Raw genomic sequence first — 14,396 nt, forward strand, 5'->3', positions numbered from 1 at the left:
GCATAAGAAATTTGTTTAGGTGGCTCTTGAGCTTTCTGAAACACCAAGAGCTACTGTAAATATTTACTCCCACAATCTATAGTAACTTCAAGAAGTTCACTTTTCCTTGCTACTGTATTTAAGCACACTGTAACCCTGAAAGATGTTCTTGTAAGGTCCATATGGTCCATATGTATCTCGTCTTCACAGGTCAAATTTGGCTAAAAAAAAAACAACAGATATTGGTAGCTGCTGACTTTGTTTCTACGTAAACAAAAAAGTGGAATTTGAAGATTGTCTAGATGGTTCTTCTCTCCAGTGTGGTGAAATAGGGAGAACTAATTAATACTGCAATATATACATAATGTATATATATATACACTGGTCCTTAATATATACAGTATAAAAAAAGACTATTTAGTCAGAATTAAACGAACTTTATGATACTCACAAATATATCGAAGCACAGAAACCAGCTTGTGCACTATTACCAAGACAATAAAATAAGTGCAACATAATTGAAATAGTCAACATTGTTCTTGTTTTAGGCAAAATAATACAGAATTAATCATCAAAAACTATTACATAATATACACTTTGAAAATAAAATGCTTATAAATACAGCCATTATTACATAAGAGCATAGTCATTTGTACATTTTCCCATAGCTTACATTTACAAGATACACATAACACAAATGGCCTCCTTGGATCTTCCCATTTTCATCTTTGCAAAAAGCTTGGTAATTTTGAGAGATCTTTTTTTAATAAAGGAGATCGTTGCCACTCCGAAAATACTTTGAATCAGTTCAGTTATTTTCAGAATGTTCAAAATATTTCAAAGTACCTTTAGACATTTATAGATACTGTACTGTATATAACATTTGACTTAAGACATGTTTCGATATTGTGAATTGACTACAAAATATATTGTAGATCAAAAGTATAGCTTCATCACATCTATAAACAAAATATTTTTTTCTAAATTGTCTCAAAATTTCTAAATGTGTTTAGTTTTTGGATCCAGAAAACCAATGCTGGACAAAACAGAGCAGCCATAAAATACTAAAATATTAATAAGGACCAAAGACAGTGTAAATACATTCATATTCTATGGATTTCGCTTATTAACCCATAACAAACCATGAACACCAACCAGACTTCCCTGCCACACCAAAACAGATAGCAAAAGGTAGGCAATTTTTTTACATTTAAAAGAAAAAAATATAGATTTTTAATTTGTCATCCTACAAACAAATATAGACACTAGGAAAAAGAAGCAGCCACTCGCACAGTCCACTTTCTTAAATTTCTTAAAGTCTTGGTTTGTCCTCAATTATCATTTACACTGTTTTTCGAATATACCAAGGCATTGATATCAAAATCAAAGAGTAAAGTTTTCCTAATTAAAAAAAACATTTGTATACATTTTTTGAATATATATGTTAAGAACTGCCCATTTTGTATTTTCATTTTTTTATGAAATCCCATGAACGCAGATTAAGGCCATTAATTACATGCCAGCTTTCAGGCAGCTTTCTCTTGCACGTATTGCTTACTACAGCTGTAGTTAAAATACTTCAAAAGACAGTTTCCAATGTTATTTTTTCCCCAAGGAATTTAGAGAAATTGCTGGAAAATACCACAGGTAGAGGAGGACAAATGTTACCACCCCTTTGCCCTTAAAGACAAAAATTGTAGGAGTTTTCCCCAAAATATAAATGAAAAAATCCTGTTTCAAAAAGAACATGTTAGCACACACTATGTTCAGCACAGGGTAAGAACAATTTTTTCTGTGACTGCAGGACTGTACATTTACTGTAAGGTCCTTTGTCTGAAAGCTACAGTATGGCCTTTTCATTGGCACGATGGCTGTTTTATGAAGAACTGTTCAAAACAGAGAGCACTGTGACAGGTCACGTATAACTTATTAAGGCACTCGGGACTCTGGTGATAAGACAAATTACTTTTAAATACTCAGTACTCAGAAATATACACACACAGGTATATTAAGTAGCCTTTGGCAGAATTCAAAGTTTCTCTTAGCAGTTTTGGCAGAATTCACTTGCTAAAAACATGACATATTTTATATGTCTGTATTAAAGGACGGTAATGGATTTTGCTCATCTCTTGTGAGGTATATCTAAGATAATTAGCCCAAAAATAAACTAGAGCCGAAAAATCATACTGTATGACAACAAGTAAAAACAAAAAAAGAGTAGAAAAAGTTACATTTAAAATAAAAATGACCATAGAGACAATATGATAACTGCTCAGACACATAGACACATACTGTATATACTGTACACACATCGCTGTGGTTCAGACAAGAGTTTCCGGCAGCGTGTCTGTGGTGTCAGACGATAGAAGCTGCCAAATCTGCCACCTTTCTCTCTGCCAGTCCTGCCAGTCCTGCCCTGACATGTTCTTATCGTTCTGGCTCTCGCTGGAACCTGAGCCAGCTTTCAGGGGATCGGGCCTGGGGGCACGGCTCAGCCGCTCCAAGTTCATTCCGGACAGGCTTGCGGAAGTGCCCCTGGGCGCCGCGGCCTCGGTCCTGAGCCGACTCTCCGCCACGTGCGCTGGCGGCCCCGGAGACTGCTGTGGTTGGAGAGGCGGGGTGCCAGTCAGGGTTTGCCTGGAATGCCCAGGGTACGGCGGAGGAGGTCTACCCTCGTTTCTGTTGAGGTCCCCAATCCGAGCGTACATTGATTTCGGCTTGTACTGCAGGCTGGCGGGGTGTAAGTTTCTCTGCGGGATGTCCTCCGTGCTGCTCGAAGCAGAGTGCCCCTCCGGGTTCGGCTGGATGTGCTTCTTGCCTCCTTCAGCCTGTGAGCTGCTGCTGGCCCTCGTAACGGGAGGGTGAGGTCTGCACTCCGGGACCCCAGCTGTGGTTTGTGTCCGTCTCACTGGCTGCTTCCCATTGTCCACAATCTGGTTCTCCAGCCCCTCCAGCGTCAGTCTGCCTGAGGAGTAGCAGCATCCTTCTTGTACCGATCCAAACTCGCATACGTTTCCATGAGAACCTAAGACCAAAAAAAAACTTCCTTACATCTTCTGATATCAAGAGGAGTACATTATATTCTCTCTTTTAAAAAAAAAATGAACACGAGTGGTCTTTTTGATTTATTACTAAAACACTGACATAGATGTTCTTTTCAGTGGATATTGAAGAGTGAAAAGACAAAAGCATTTGTCAAGGTCAGATCAAAGGTTTATTGAAGGTGACATGCTAATCACTAAATCACTAACTAAAGATTTAGGTTAACTTAGGTGGCATGCATCTTTTTGTGAGATCTCAAGTCTTTGTGTCTCTGCTCTCAGTTCTATTAGTTCCACATCATAAAATTCAAAAGGGTGACACATGATATTAGGGAACTCTGCTCCTTGGACTCTAATGTTTAATAAAGAATGGTCACACATTTATAATTATTCATATTCAGAACTCATTTCACTGTCATGCAGAGACAACACAGACTTTCAATGGTCCTCACCTACAAAAGTGTGGACAAATGTAGATGCAAATACTGTAACTACTAAGAGCCCAAAGGTCTTGTTAGCTTGGGAAACTGTCACATTTAACAACACCAAGACAGAAGCATAAATCCCAGTAATTCGTATTAAGCAGAAGACCATAATACTATCATGAAGTTAGCATGAATTGGCAGATATACTGAGAGGCATTAAAAACATAACAAATGAATGTAGCAAGAAACAATGTTGTGCAATTAAGGAGCCATCAATTAACACAACACAACATGCTGCTGTTGTGCCAGGGCAGATTGAGTCATAGGTCATCACAGAAGACAACCTTGTGCCAATTCATTTTTGGCCAATTTCTGTTGGCATGTGTTCATACCCAGGCATGACATGTGGACTATTTAGCATTTGTGGAATAGGTGAACATTGTCACGACTGCATTCACATTTCTACTTCTGCAAACCATTCTGCCATTTACAGAATGCTGCATTTCAAATGATGGCTTGTTGCTAATTTATTGTTCATGAGGTGTTGCTGTAAATGTATTATTGTAAATGAAGTTAATGAAATTATTTTACTGATGATTTGTGAATAAATACTTCTGAAGAAGAACTGGAATCAAAACCCTTTGTTTTTAATGACTCTTGGTATACTGTATTATAAAAGGGAAGGAAGTGTTAGTAATAGTTAGAGTCAGAATTCTTTGGAGCTTCTCAACACTTACAGCATGTTTCCAGTTTTTTATCTTACAAAATTCCACAATGGTTTTGTTAATCCTCTTTTTTTCAATTAGAAACCAGAACCAGTATCTAGAGTGAGTTCTGCAATGCTGTCAGCAAACACCTTTTCCCCTAATAATTGAGACGTGCTAAAGACATTATACCTGAAAGGCCTGGTTGCCTCAAACCTGACCTCAGTGTTGAATGCCAGGCTCCCCAAATATTATTGTGTTCATCTGAAATATCTGAAGAAAAAAGAACCATATTTGTTCTGTACTTAGTGCACTTTTAAGCGAGATTCACACACAACTGTGTTCCTTTTAGTAAATATTAATGTCGAATTAAATGATTCATATTTATAATGTATACTGTTTAATCATATAAACTGTAACTAAAGAGGTAGAATCTGTGTTGCTGACAAACAAGAAACTTTCAAAAAACAAGCTAGCCTTTCTGTACCTTTCTGTTTTGTTTTTTCCGGTATAGTCAATTGACAAGGCCAAAATACACTGTATAAATTCTAAATAAAATAAAATTAACTGTCTATGCTATGTGCCCCCTGTATGGAGAAAATTCTGTTAAATACTGTATGTTGTCGTGATTGTTGCACCTGTTGGTAACCAAGTTCTACAATTCTTAAACCATGGTGAAGATGGTAAACAACTTAAATTTAAATACAGTGTCTTGCAAAATATTCACCCCCTTTCAATGATATCCCATTTTGTTGAATTATACAGTACATAATATATATATAATATATATTTTAAATGAATATTTTAATCAAAATCTGTGTGCTCAAACTGAACTTTTTTATAAGTGGTAAAAATCAAATGTCAGCAAACACTGCAAAAGAAGACTCTGTGTACTGCCCCAGGGTGGTGAATAGTTTAGCAATTAACACATTTTAGTTTTTATTTTTCTTTGCCGTTTCTGATACATCATTTGTAATTCAACAGAATGGGATGTCACTAGAAGGGAATGAATATCTTTGTGAAGCACTGTATATTTCTCCTGTTCACCTGCCTGACTTTTTCAAAGGGCTGAGGGGAGAAAAGTCTCTTATACTCATGAGCTGGACATAACTGTGCTGGAGGTCAGCTTCATTCCAGGGGCCTAAAGTGTATTAAACATTTACATAAAATACGTTCTTTACAGTAGTACAGCTTTACAAGATAAAGTTGTCTCATTAGGTATTGATGTAATTCCCAAATATTACTGTCACAAATTACAAACAGCTTAATAGTAAATATGTTTTCATGGTAGATCTTTTTTTCAATTTAACAAGACCTAACATACAGTATATAAACACATCTTGCATAGGCCAATGAAGATCCTAACCACAAAAGAATGTTAAAGTTGTTCATAGAGGTCATGGTACAAAGTGCTCTTTTCCATGAGCCAACAGATTTTATCATTTTATTTTTTAAGGAGAAGCTCATAAAAAGCAATTTGAAAGCCCAGCTGGAGAGCCCTACTAGGGATTGGGAAAACTTTGTTCATTATGCGTTAGGGTTAAATGCTTCATTGAGAACAGTTAGGAGTGCACAATTTCTCCTTCCAGATTTTTCATTATTCTTGGCAACTTTTACAGCCATTAGATTCCTTAAACAGCGCATTTTTAGGTGCCATGAAAGTACTTTGGCATTTGTTCAAACGTGCTGTCACATGAAAATACTACATATTTGCCTGTGGACTAGTTTCATTTGTTTCATTTGTAGATGTACAGTTATTTGATGATTTCATACAGCTTTCTTTTTTACCACGCTTAGATGGAAATAAAATCCAAATTTCAGCATTGTTACAGAGAACCTGGCTTTTGTAAAGAAATATCGTTCATCACAAATAAATCTCACAAAGGGCCAGTAATAGGAAGGGTAGGGATTACCCATGGTCTTTCTCTACCTTTTCCAGCCCACTGCCCCAGGGCCAGCTCCCTGGACTTGCTCTTCAGGTGCCCGACTAGCGTGTACTGCTCAGGCACTCGGAACAGCTTCTCCGAGCCGGGGCTGACGTCTTCGTGCGGCTGAAAGAGGAGCCGCTCCGACAGCACTGGCGAGTTGTTGTCATAGGGGGACACCTCCCCGCTGGAGATTTTATTCGAATCCGTCGAGGAGTGCCTTTCAGCCAGGGAGAACGCGGCACCTGATCTAATCAGTTCTGGGCTCCTGTGAAAGATTTAATCGTTCAATTAAGACGACGATGATGGGTTTTACCCCGTTACAGTGTCTGTTGTTTAATTCATTCATTTTACAGACTACGGGAGCTGACTTCTAATTCTTAAAGTACATTGATTATAAAAAGGTATCTAAAGCAAATGAAAATGCAGGATAGTTACAGTGAATGAAGTGTGTGTTGAAGTTAGCCAACCACTAGATGGAGAGCAAGAGTTTCTTTAACATCAGCCTCTGGCATGAAGATCAACACAAGCTGTTTTTATGAAAGAGAATAGTAGTTTTTTTAAAAGGTTTTAATTTCAGACCAGGAGACAAAAACTGAACTCACGATGACTGTGAAGCTTTTCTGCGCAGTAGATAGTCAACAACATCAGGGTCCGTTTCCAATAAACTCATGAGAACCTCGTTCTGGAGATCAGGAGGGACCTAATAAGGGAATAATACAGTATGTAACACAATGACTGCCTAGGTCTTGTGTATTTTATCACATTCAATCTTATTCATATGACTTTTATCAGAGAAGGATGAAGCAACAGAAAACCTTTTCTCATTTGTATGTAATAGAATTTTGGATATATTTTTCCAGGTGAGTACTGAGAACAGACATTTTAAACTGATTTGACCTATCTGATCAGTTGTTCTCAAGTCTTCCTGCGTTCCTCTCTTCTGTAACTTGGTCCAATTCTCTGATTCTCAACACCCAACAATCCCAGATCAATGTTTTAAGAGGACTTCTTGGTTTTAAAAGAAGCTTGTGTTATCAACTCAAATGGCTTAAAATTAAAAATTGAGCTTCATATTAATGTAAGTATACATTTATCTAAAGCATAGATAAAATGTTTCCTTTGTAATTCATAGCCTCAGGCATTTTTTTTTGACATCTCACTGAATTGAAAATCTCCCTCACTGCTTTTGTGATGCTATTACCAGGTTTAAAGATTTGACATACATGTAATATGGCACAATCAATGCTTTCTTGTGAAACAAACAGCAGAGGTTATTGTGCAATTGTTCATACAATTCCTTTTCTGTCCTTTTGATTAGCATGAGAAGTGATAACACCTAGCAATAAGGCCTGTATAGAATCATAAAACATGATTGTCACAAAGCGTTTTTTTCAGGACCCTATGCAGACGGCAGAATCTGGAGGGGAGTGAGTCAAGCACGGGGAAAAAGACTAGGATTGGGGCTGGTAGAAGAACAGGGGGGCGTGTCCAAGGGCGCTGGTGCTCAGGGGGGCGTGGCCAAGGCAAACAAGACCGAAGTCCGTAGGAATGTCCATGGTTGATCAAAAGTCCAGAGCCAGGTGATCCATCCTTGACAGTCATGACAGAAGCTAAAAGCAGGCGCGGGATCCAGAGAAGGGTCGGGGGAATAAAAAGGGGTAACGGGGCCAGGCGCTCCAAGCCCCGGACCCAGATGGTCAGGACGCCGTTGCGAAGCCTATGCTGTCAAGCCCCTCCTGGACTCGCTGGTAGGCGAGCTTCCGGGCATCCATCTTCCAAAGCTGAGCCTAGATTGGTAGGAGCGTCTGGCTTTTGTAGGAAGGAGGCTGGAACTGTAGGCAGGTGCAGAAAATCAAAGATAAACAAGAAAGGGCTGGAGCGTCCTTAAGAGGCGGGGCTTACGACCGTGGCAATGATATTACAGTCCGTATAAAAGATGTAAATGATAACAAACCATTCATTCTCTTTGTTGTTTTGTGCACACTATGTACAGTTTACCATCTCCAAGGATTCAGATCAAAAGGTTCCTTGGTGGATGTATTCATCTTTTGTTGTTTTCAGACAAAAAAAGGCTATAGTTCACAAAGTTTTATAGCTCTGAATGCACTTTAAAGTACAGTATCTAGAAATAAATTTATCAAACATACTTTATTTGGAAATGTTCTTAAAACTTTTCATTCCAATGTGAACTAATCACCCACTATATAGTTTACTTGAGCACAGCTAAATATAGTGAATTTCCTCCAACTTTTAAGATGTGCCATCTTATCTCACTAAACCAATGTCCTCCCTTGGTTTTGTTATGTAATCAGATAATGCATTTAAACTCTAAGGCTCATAAATGTGACAATCTCCAAAAAAGGATGAAATGTTACTGGGACAGATGACAGAGTGGCTGTGGGACACGATTTCAACCCCAGCCACCAGCCTTGTTTCAGCTGACCTCAAAGTGTTGACAACGTGTGGAGAAGAGAAAGCAAGGTCGGATTATACAGGCACTGCCATTAAACAGGCCATTTCCAAGAAACCACAATCCAGTAATCTCCTACAAAGCTGTCAATACATTTTAGGAAAAATCCAAAAAGAAACAATTAAAAGCTCGGTTAGCTCATAAAGCCTCTGGCACCAGTTCAAGTTCTTATTGTTACTACTGACTCCAGCTAAGCCTTTGTTCTCAGCCAGCTCTTTTCCTGCTTTTCTCGCACCACAGAGCAATGCTTCCTTTCTGTAAGACAGACATACAGTATTGACGTATTAAGCCCTAAACCAAAACATCTCTCAGTCTTACCAAAGGAATGCAAGAGCAAAATGAATTTGTGTGTTTTCTGCTCTGACATTTTCATTAAGAAAAAAAATCTTTCACGATGGACAAGAATGTGATACTCTGGCATTTCTCTTTGGTGACTTTTCAAATTATCCAATATAAGTTTCTAGTTGGAAGAAGATGAAAGGATCTGATACCTTGATTGGTTTCCATCTCAATATCGTATTCTAACACTTCAAGTGCACTTACTTTTTCTCAAACGTTTCTGGATACCTACGTGAACATTACCACGGTATAATACTGTATGTTGTTGAGTGCTACTGCCAGCAATATTGAATCTTTCTTTTCATGTGTTTTGTTTTGTATAGTTTTAAAAAAGCATGTCAACATACAGTAGAATTAAAGTTACTAAGAGAAGCAATAATAAAATACTAAAATAATGCAAATAACTCTGTCAGCTTGAAGGGTCAGCTTGACCTTAAGATTCCACTGCTGCAGTTTTATCGAATTTCTTGGAGTATACAAATATATACTAGTATACACTAAGGTTTTTGATGAAGATAGAATTTTATTGTGTGAGAGATATCATCTGGCACAGTTTGTACAGAACTACATAAATCAAAAATGTAAAAAAACAGTCCCGAAACAGTCAAAATGTTTCTTTATAACCAAATACACAGGCGTCCCACCAAACCCCCTCAGAACAGTTAGGTTAGATTAGACTTTAAAAACATTAAAGGGGAAGATTGTTTAATGCATAACACATCTTTCATTTCAGGAGAAAATCTGAAATCATTGCTGCTGTACTGGAAGTGGAATAAAAGAGATATAGTAAAATAAAGGTCACAGGATACTGCAGAAGATTCATTTACACACCAGACCACCATGTAGCTCTTAAAAATCTTGGTACCCGTAAAAGCTAATCATAAAAGATGCGAACCAATTACTGCTGTGAAGATCTAGCTTTGATCCTGTGTGTGTATTTAACAACTAGTTTCTTTGTCTAGAATCGAATTAGGCCTTAAATCCAGTAAGAAAAAATCTAAGAACATCACCACCTGCTATTGCGAAAACTGCGAAAACTGCTATTGTGCAACCTTTTAAATGTCCCACAAACTTTTACAACCAATCGTCAAACACCAATGCTGTTTGAATATAAAAGAACTCTACAAAAACAAGTACAGGAATGGTTTGAAAACAGTCATTTGCACAATATCTGATGTAATACTGTTTTCATATCTTTGAAATTACTAGTCTATACTTATCATTTAAAGTACCGTGTTACTCAGTGAATAGTAGAGAAATAATATACAGTACTGTAGTTCTACAGTCTGATATTTAGGGGTACATAGAGTATATGAAAGAATTGCCTCTAAACCTGTCAGAAATGAGTCCATATTGGGTAATATTGGGTTATTAATCTTTGTGGGGTTAAACCGTTGATGAAAAATTAATTTCTGGCTGGGCTTGGATTTAAGAAGTCACAAAAATTAGGTGGAGTCTCTGCAAATGAAGTTTCTCAAATATTACAATAGAACTAAAATGTACCTAAGCTGCCAGCTAATGTAACACATAACTTTGCTGACAAAATGAGATCTTTTAAGCAGATCAGCAATCACCATCGGCAAACTTTTAAAAGGCACTGTGGGAAAAAACATCATCTAACCAAAGCTTCAGTATAATTGCAGCAAGGATATTGCCTTCAGCAACAATATGTGAATCACATTGATTCACAAAGAAAATGAGAGTTTCTGTCCTCGTTGCCCCCTGCAAATTACGTGAAGATCTACAGTAATTAGTAGCAGGTAGTGAATGATCTAAAATATGACCTGGAGCCTCTCTCAAGAAAACCATGCCATATGGTTATTACAGTGTTATCCTCTGTGTCTGCCTCAAGCTGTTTTCAGAGGACTGTGTCTTCCAGGCCAGCAAGCATGTTACCAGTTGTATTAATACTATACTGAGAAAAATACTCTCATTCCTATTCTCCTGAAACAGAATAACTTATAGTATGAGTATCGAAAAAAGATTTCTTTACATTTCTCAAATGTATTTAGAGCAATAAACTGTACACATTGCTGGTAGAACAGCCAGCCCTTCCTCAACATAAGAATAGAAATAGGAATGTGAATATTTTATGAACGTACAATTGATGTGTCAAGTTTGTCGTCAAGCATACCAGGCTTGTTCATAACTCTTCTATTCTTCAGAATTGTCATAGTTTATCCCCTTGAGTGAAGAGATGAATATAATAAAATGTTTTCCCATTCACCGTGAGTACTGCAGACTGAAAGGCTTCTCCAGTGCAGTTATGGTTCCACTTTACAACACACAGGCTGGAGCAGTTTAGTGTAGTAGTCTGAATAAGTCAGGCTAACCACAAGTCAATCAATGGAATTTAGAACAAAAGCTTCAGAGGAGAGCAAACCATAAACTTGCCCACTTCCACTCTTTTGTGTATAAATACCATCCCCACCACATGTGCAATCTTTTGTGCTCAAGAAGAATGACCTACCTTATGGTCAGCTGCATCTTATCACTCCTATCTGCATCCTTCCAATTCACACTACTTCTGTCTGTTTATTGTTTCGTGGATCTCCTGACTGATTCAGAGGACAATGCCCTCCATGAAATTGACTATCTCACCTTAGAATGCTTTTCCCAACCAGACCCTCTGCAACTCCTGTCCCCTCAGCCTCTGTAGCTGCGGGCATCATTGCTTAGCTTCCAGCGCTTGAATCTCCTTATTCTCACTGGCCTCCCACGCAGATCAGTTGGCTGCAGCACTCCAATCTCCAATCATTTCCTCCAACCCAGCTCCACCAGTCCACACACGGTGGTCCCCCTCACTGTCCCATCCATGGATCTCCCTCTGCTATCCACCCACTCAGCTCCTGACTGCATCTGTTACACGCCTGGAGTAACATGGCTTGGCCCTCCACCTCAAAACCCCAGATATTCTAAACTCAACAGTGGTTTGGCTCCATTCAGCCCAAAAGCGGAAGTCACCTTTTCCCTTTCCAACTCGCAAGACGCAACTCTTTGCTCTCTGTCTCCCCAGACTCCACAGAAAACAACCTGCTTTCCTGAGATCACAGATGCCATAACCTCTGCCTTTCTGCCTCAGCTCCTGAAGATGTTGCCCCAAGACAGTCCTACTGCAACCGTGCCCGTGGGTGTGCCCCTCGTTCCCATCTCTATGCTAAACCTTTCTCTCCCTTCTTCACTCTCAATCTCCTTTCCTGCTATCAATGCCCAGTCAGATCTTTTACATCTCCTATCTTTTCTACCTGCCCCCTTTTCATTATCAGGTGTTCTACATACTGCACCTTTGGGAAACTCGTCTATGTTTTTATCTCTTTTCCTTCCTCTTTCTGCTATCCCCACAGGAGCCCACCGATGCTCGCTCTACCCCACCTGGTGGCCGTTTTGGTCACACTCCTTATAGCCCAGGTGGCAGTGATGGCTCACCCACCTTTACCTGCTAGAGCACCTCCTATCCCACTTCATTCTCTGCCTTTATCCAAGACCTTTAAGTCAGTCAAAATTCCACCTCCTCAGAATTTAAGAAATGAACTTTCTCAGATCAGGAATTAGGGGCAATACATTCATCCATCACTTTCTAGTAACTTTATCCACTACAGGGTCGCTTGGGAGCTGGAGCCTATCCAAGCAAGCAATGGACACATGGCAAGATAAGGTATAATAAATGTTTTTGTTTATTCTGAAGTAATTGATACTACAGTATGCACACACGGAAAAAATGTCTCTCTGTATACTGCGTGCTTTAAATATAATTCCATTTCTAAATGTAATTACTTTAATTTACTTTTAATAACTTAATTCAAAGCATTAAGTTTAGTGAAATATAAAGAAAAATGATGGATAATTATAAATATACTGTAGAGGATGAAAAATGTGGTGAAATTGTCACTGATACTCCTGATCTAATGTAGTTGTAGATATCAGAATGATATCAAAATGACATTTGAAATCTGTCAATGTTCAAAAAGAAGGCGAAATAAAGTGCATTATTAAAGTTAATGCTAATGATGAAGCTGTTACGCACCATGAAAAGGGCTTCATATGTGGCGATCATCCTCTGGACGACGGCGATGATGGCCGTGCTCTCCTCGGCCCGTGCTGAGCTTTGTACAGAGAACTCTTTGTCTGAGTTCTTCTGCTTGTGCAGCAGGTTGGGGCCAAATATTGTGGCCAAGTTGAGCGACGTCATTTTGTTCCCAGTGATCTAAACCAATGAACACATACATGTAAAGACAAGCACACTGGACACTCATCCTTGTGCCAGAGAACAAGATTTATTTTCACATTTTAATCCCCTACGCAGTGCCAACATCTATAAACCTCAGAGGTTCAGTTCCAAGAGATTAAATGAGGACATGGGTATGTCAACATGTCTGCTCTGGCAATTTCAGTACAATAAAAATGGAATCAACTTGTTGACTTCCTTGGCCTGCAGCCATACCAGTGGCAGAGAGGGTCAAATATCACTGGGTCTACTTTGTGGTTAAATAGGACAAGCACCAGGAGATGTGTTAGTACACAAGGCGGAACTCTTCCTTTTGGACCAGAAAAGTACTACAGTAAACGCTTTGATTTTTGACACATCTGATTTTCTTCAAATGACAGTAAGCTAAAAAGCCAAATAAAGACCTTTGTAACTAGACAGAATTTTATTTTGACTAGGAAATCGTAAAGGAGTTATTTATCCACCCACCCGTTTTCTAACTGATTTATCCAGTTCAGGATCGCTGAACAGAACGCCAGTCCATCACGGGGCACACACAGACACAGACACACACATTCCCACCATGGCCAATTTTCCAGAAGCCAATTAACCTCCCAGTATGCCTTTGGACTGTGGGAGGAAACCCATGAGAGCACAGGAAGAAGATACATACTCCACACTCCCCGCACTATGAGGCAGCAATGCTAATCACTGCACACCTGTGCAGACCCCGAATAAGTTATTTATTTAATTTTAATACATCAAGCGTACACAGATTTTATTTCACAGAGAATGGCTTAGTAGGTCCAGTCCATAAAGTTTGGAAGAGAGAAGGCACTATCACAATACCAAGAAGAACACTGGGTTTAAGTATATTAAGTTGTAACTTATAGATGTACTGTACAGGTATATGTTTTCATCATAAATTACCTCCATTTACCAAAGCTTGTATTAAAGGAAACCACTTGTTGTGATGTGTTTAGGCAATAAATGAGACATTGAAGACATGGAATTAAAAAGGCATGGTGAATTTGCTGATCTTTTTCCCAACCATGAAATTGGTCAATTTTTGGCTTAACAGTGTCAAGCTCTGCAATTTAGTTTCTGGAATATGATTATAGATAGAACACTGTGGGAAAGTTCAACAGAATTTAATGTTCTGTTCTCCCTTGGTATGAACTCCCTTGTGAACTCAACTATGTCTGCCACCTTGTCACCTTCACTTGCCACAGTATAATTCTGATGTCTCTTTCACACAGCACCGATCCACAAAGTGCAATCTTTATCAACGGATAAATGGAGCTTA

At 38.7% G+C, this 14,396-nt stretch overlaps 1 protein-coding gene across 6 annotated transcripts in view; it reads right to left on the reverse strand.

The window, feature by feature from the left end:
• Positions 1–395: 395 nt before the first annotated feature.
• The window catches only part of LOC148676007 (rho GTPase-activating protein 6-like), a 162,438-nt gene continuing 148,437 nt past the window's right edge, over positions 396–14,396 (reverse strand). For 5 of the 6 annotated variants that reach the window (XM_088600154.1, XM_088600198.1, XM_088600183.1 and 2 more), the window contains 5 exons: positions 12,911–13,090; positions 6,680–6,777; positions 6,080–6,342; positions 4,342–4,422; positions 396–3,004 (listed from right to left, as the gene is read on the reverse strand). In XM_088600154.1, the coding sequence (XP_088456280.1) occupies positions 2,301–3,004; positions 4,342–4,422; positions 6,080–6,342; positions 6,680–6,777; positions 12,911–13,090 (1,326 nt within the window). In that variant the 3' untranslated portion in view covers positions 396–2,300. The remainder of the gene's footprint in view (positions 3,005–4,341; positions 4,423–6,079; positions 6,343–6,679; positions 6,778–12,910; positions 13,091–14,396) is intronic. The other variant, XM_088600164.1, reaches the window with a different exon arrangement.

Source organism: Lepisosteus platostomus, chromosome 2, assembly GCF_059453375.1.
Source record: "Lepisosteus platostomus isolate fLepPlt1 chromosome 2, fLepPlt1.hap1, whole genome shotgun sequence".
Lineage (NCBI taxonomy): Eukaryota > Metazoa > Chordata > Actinopteri > Semionotiformes > Lepisosteidae > Lepisosteus > Lepisosteus platostomus.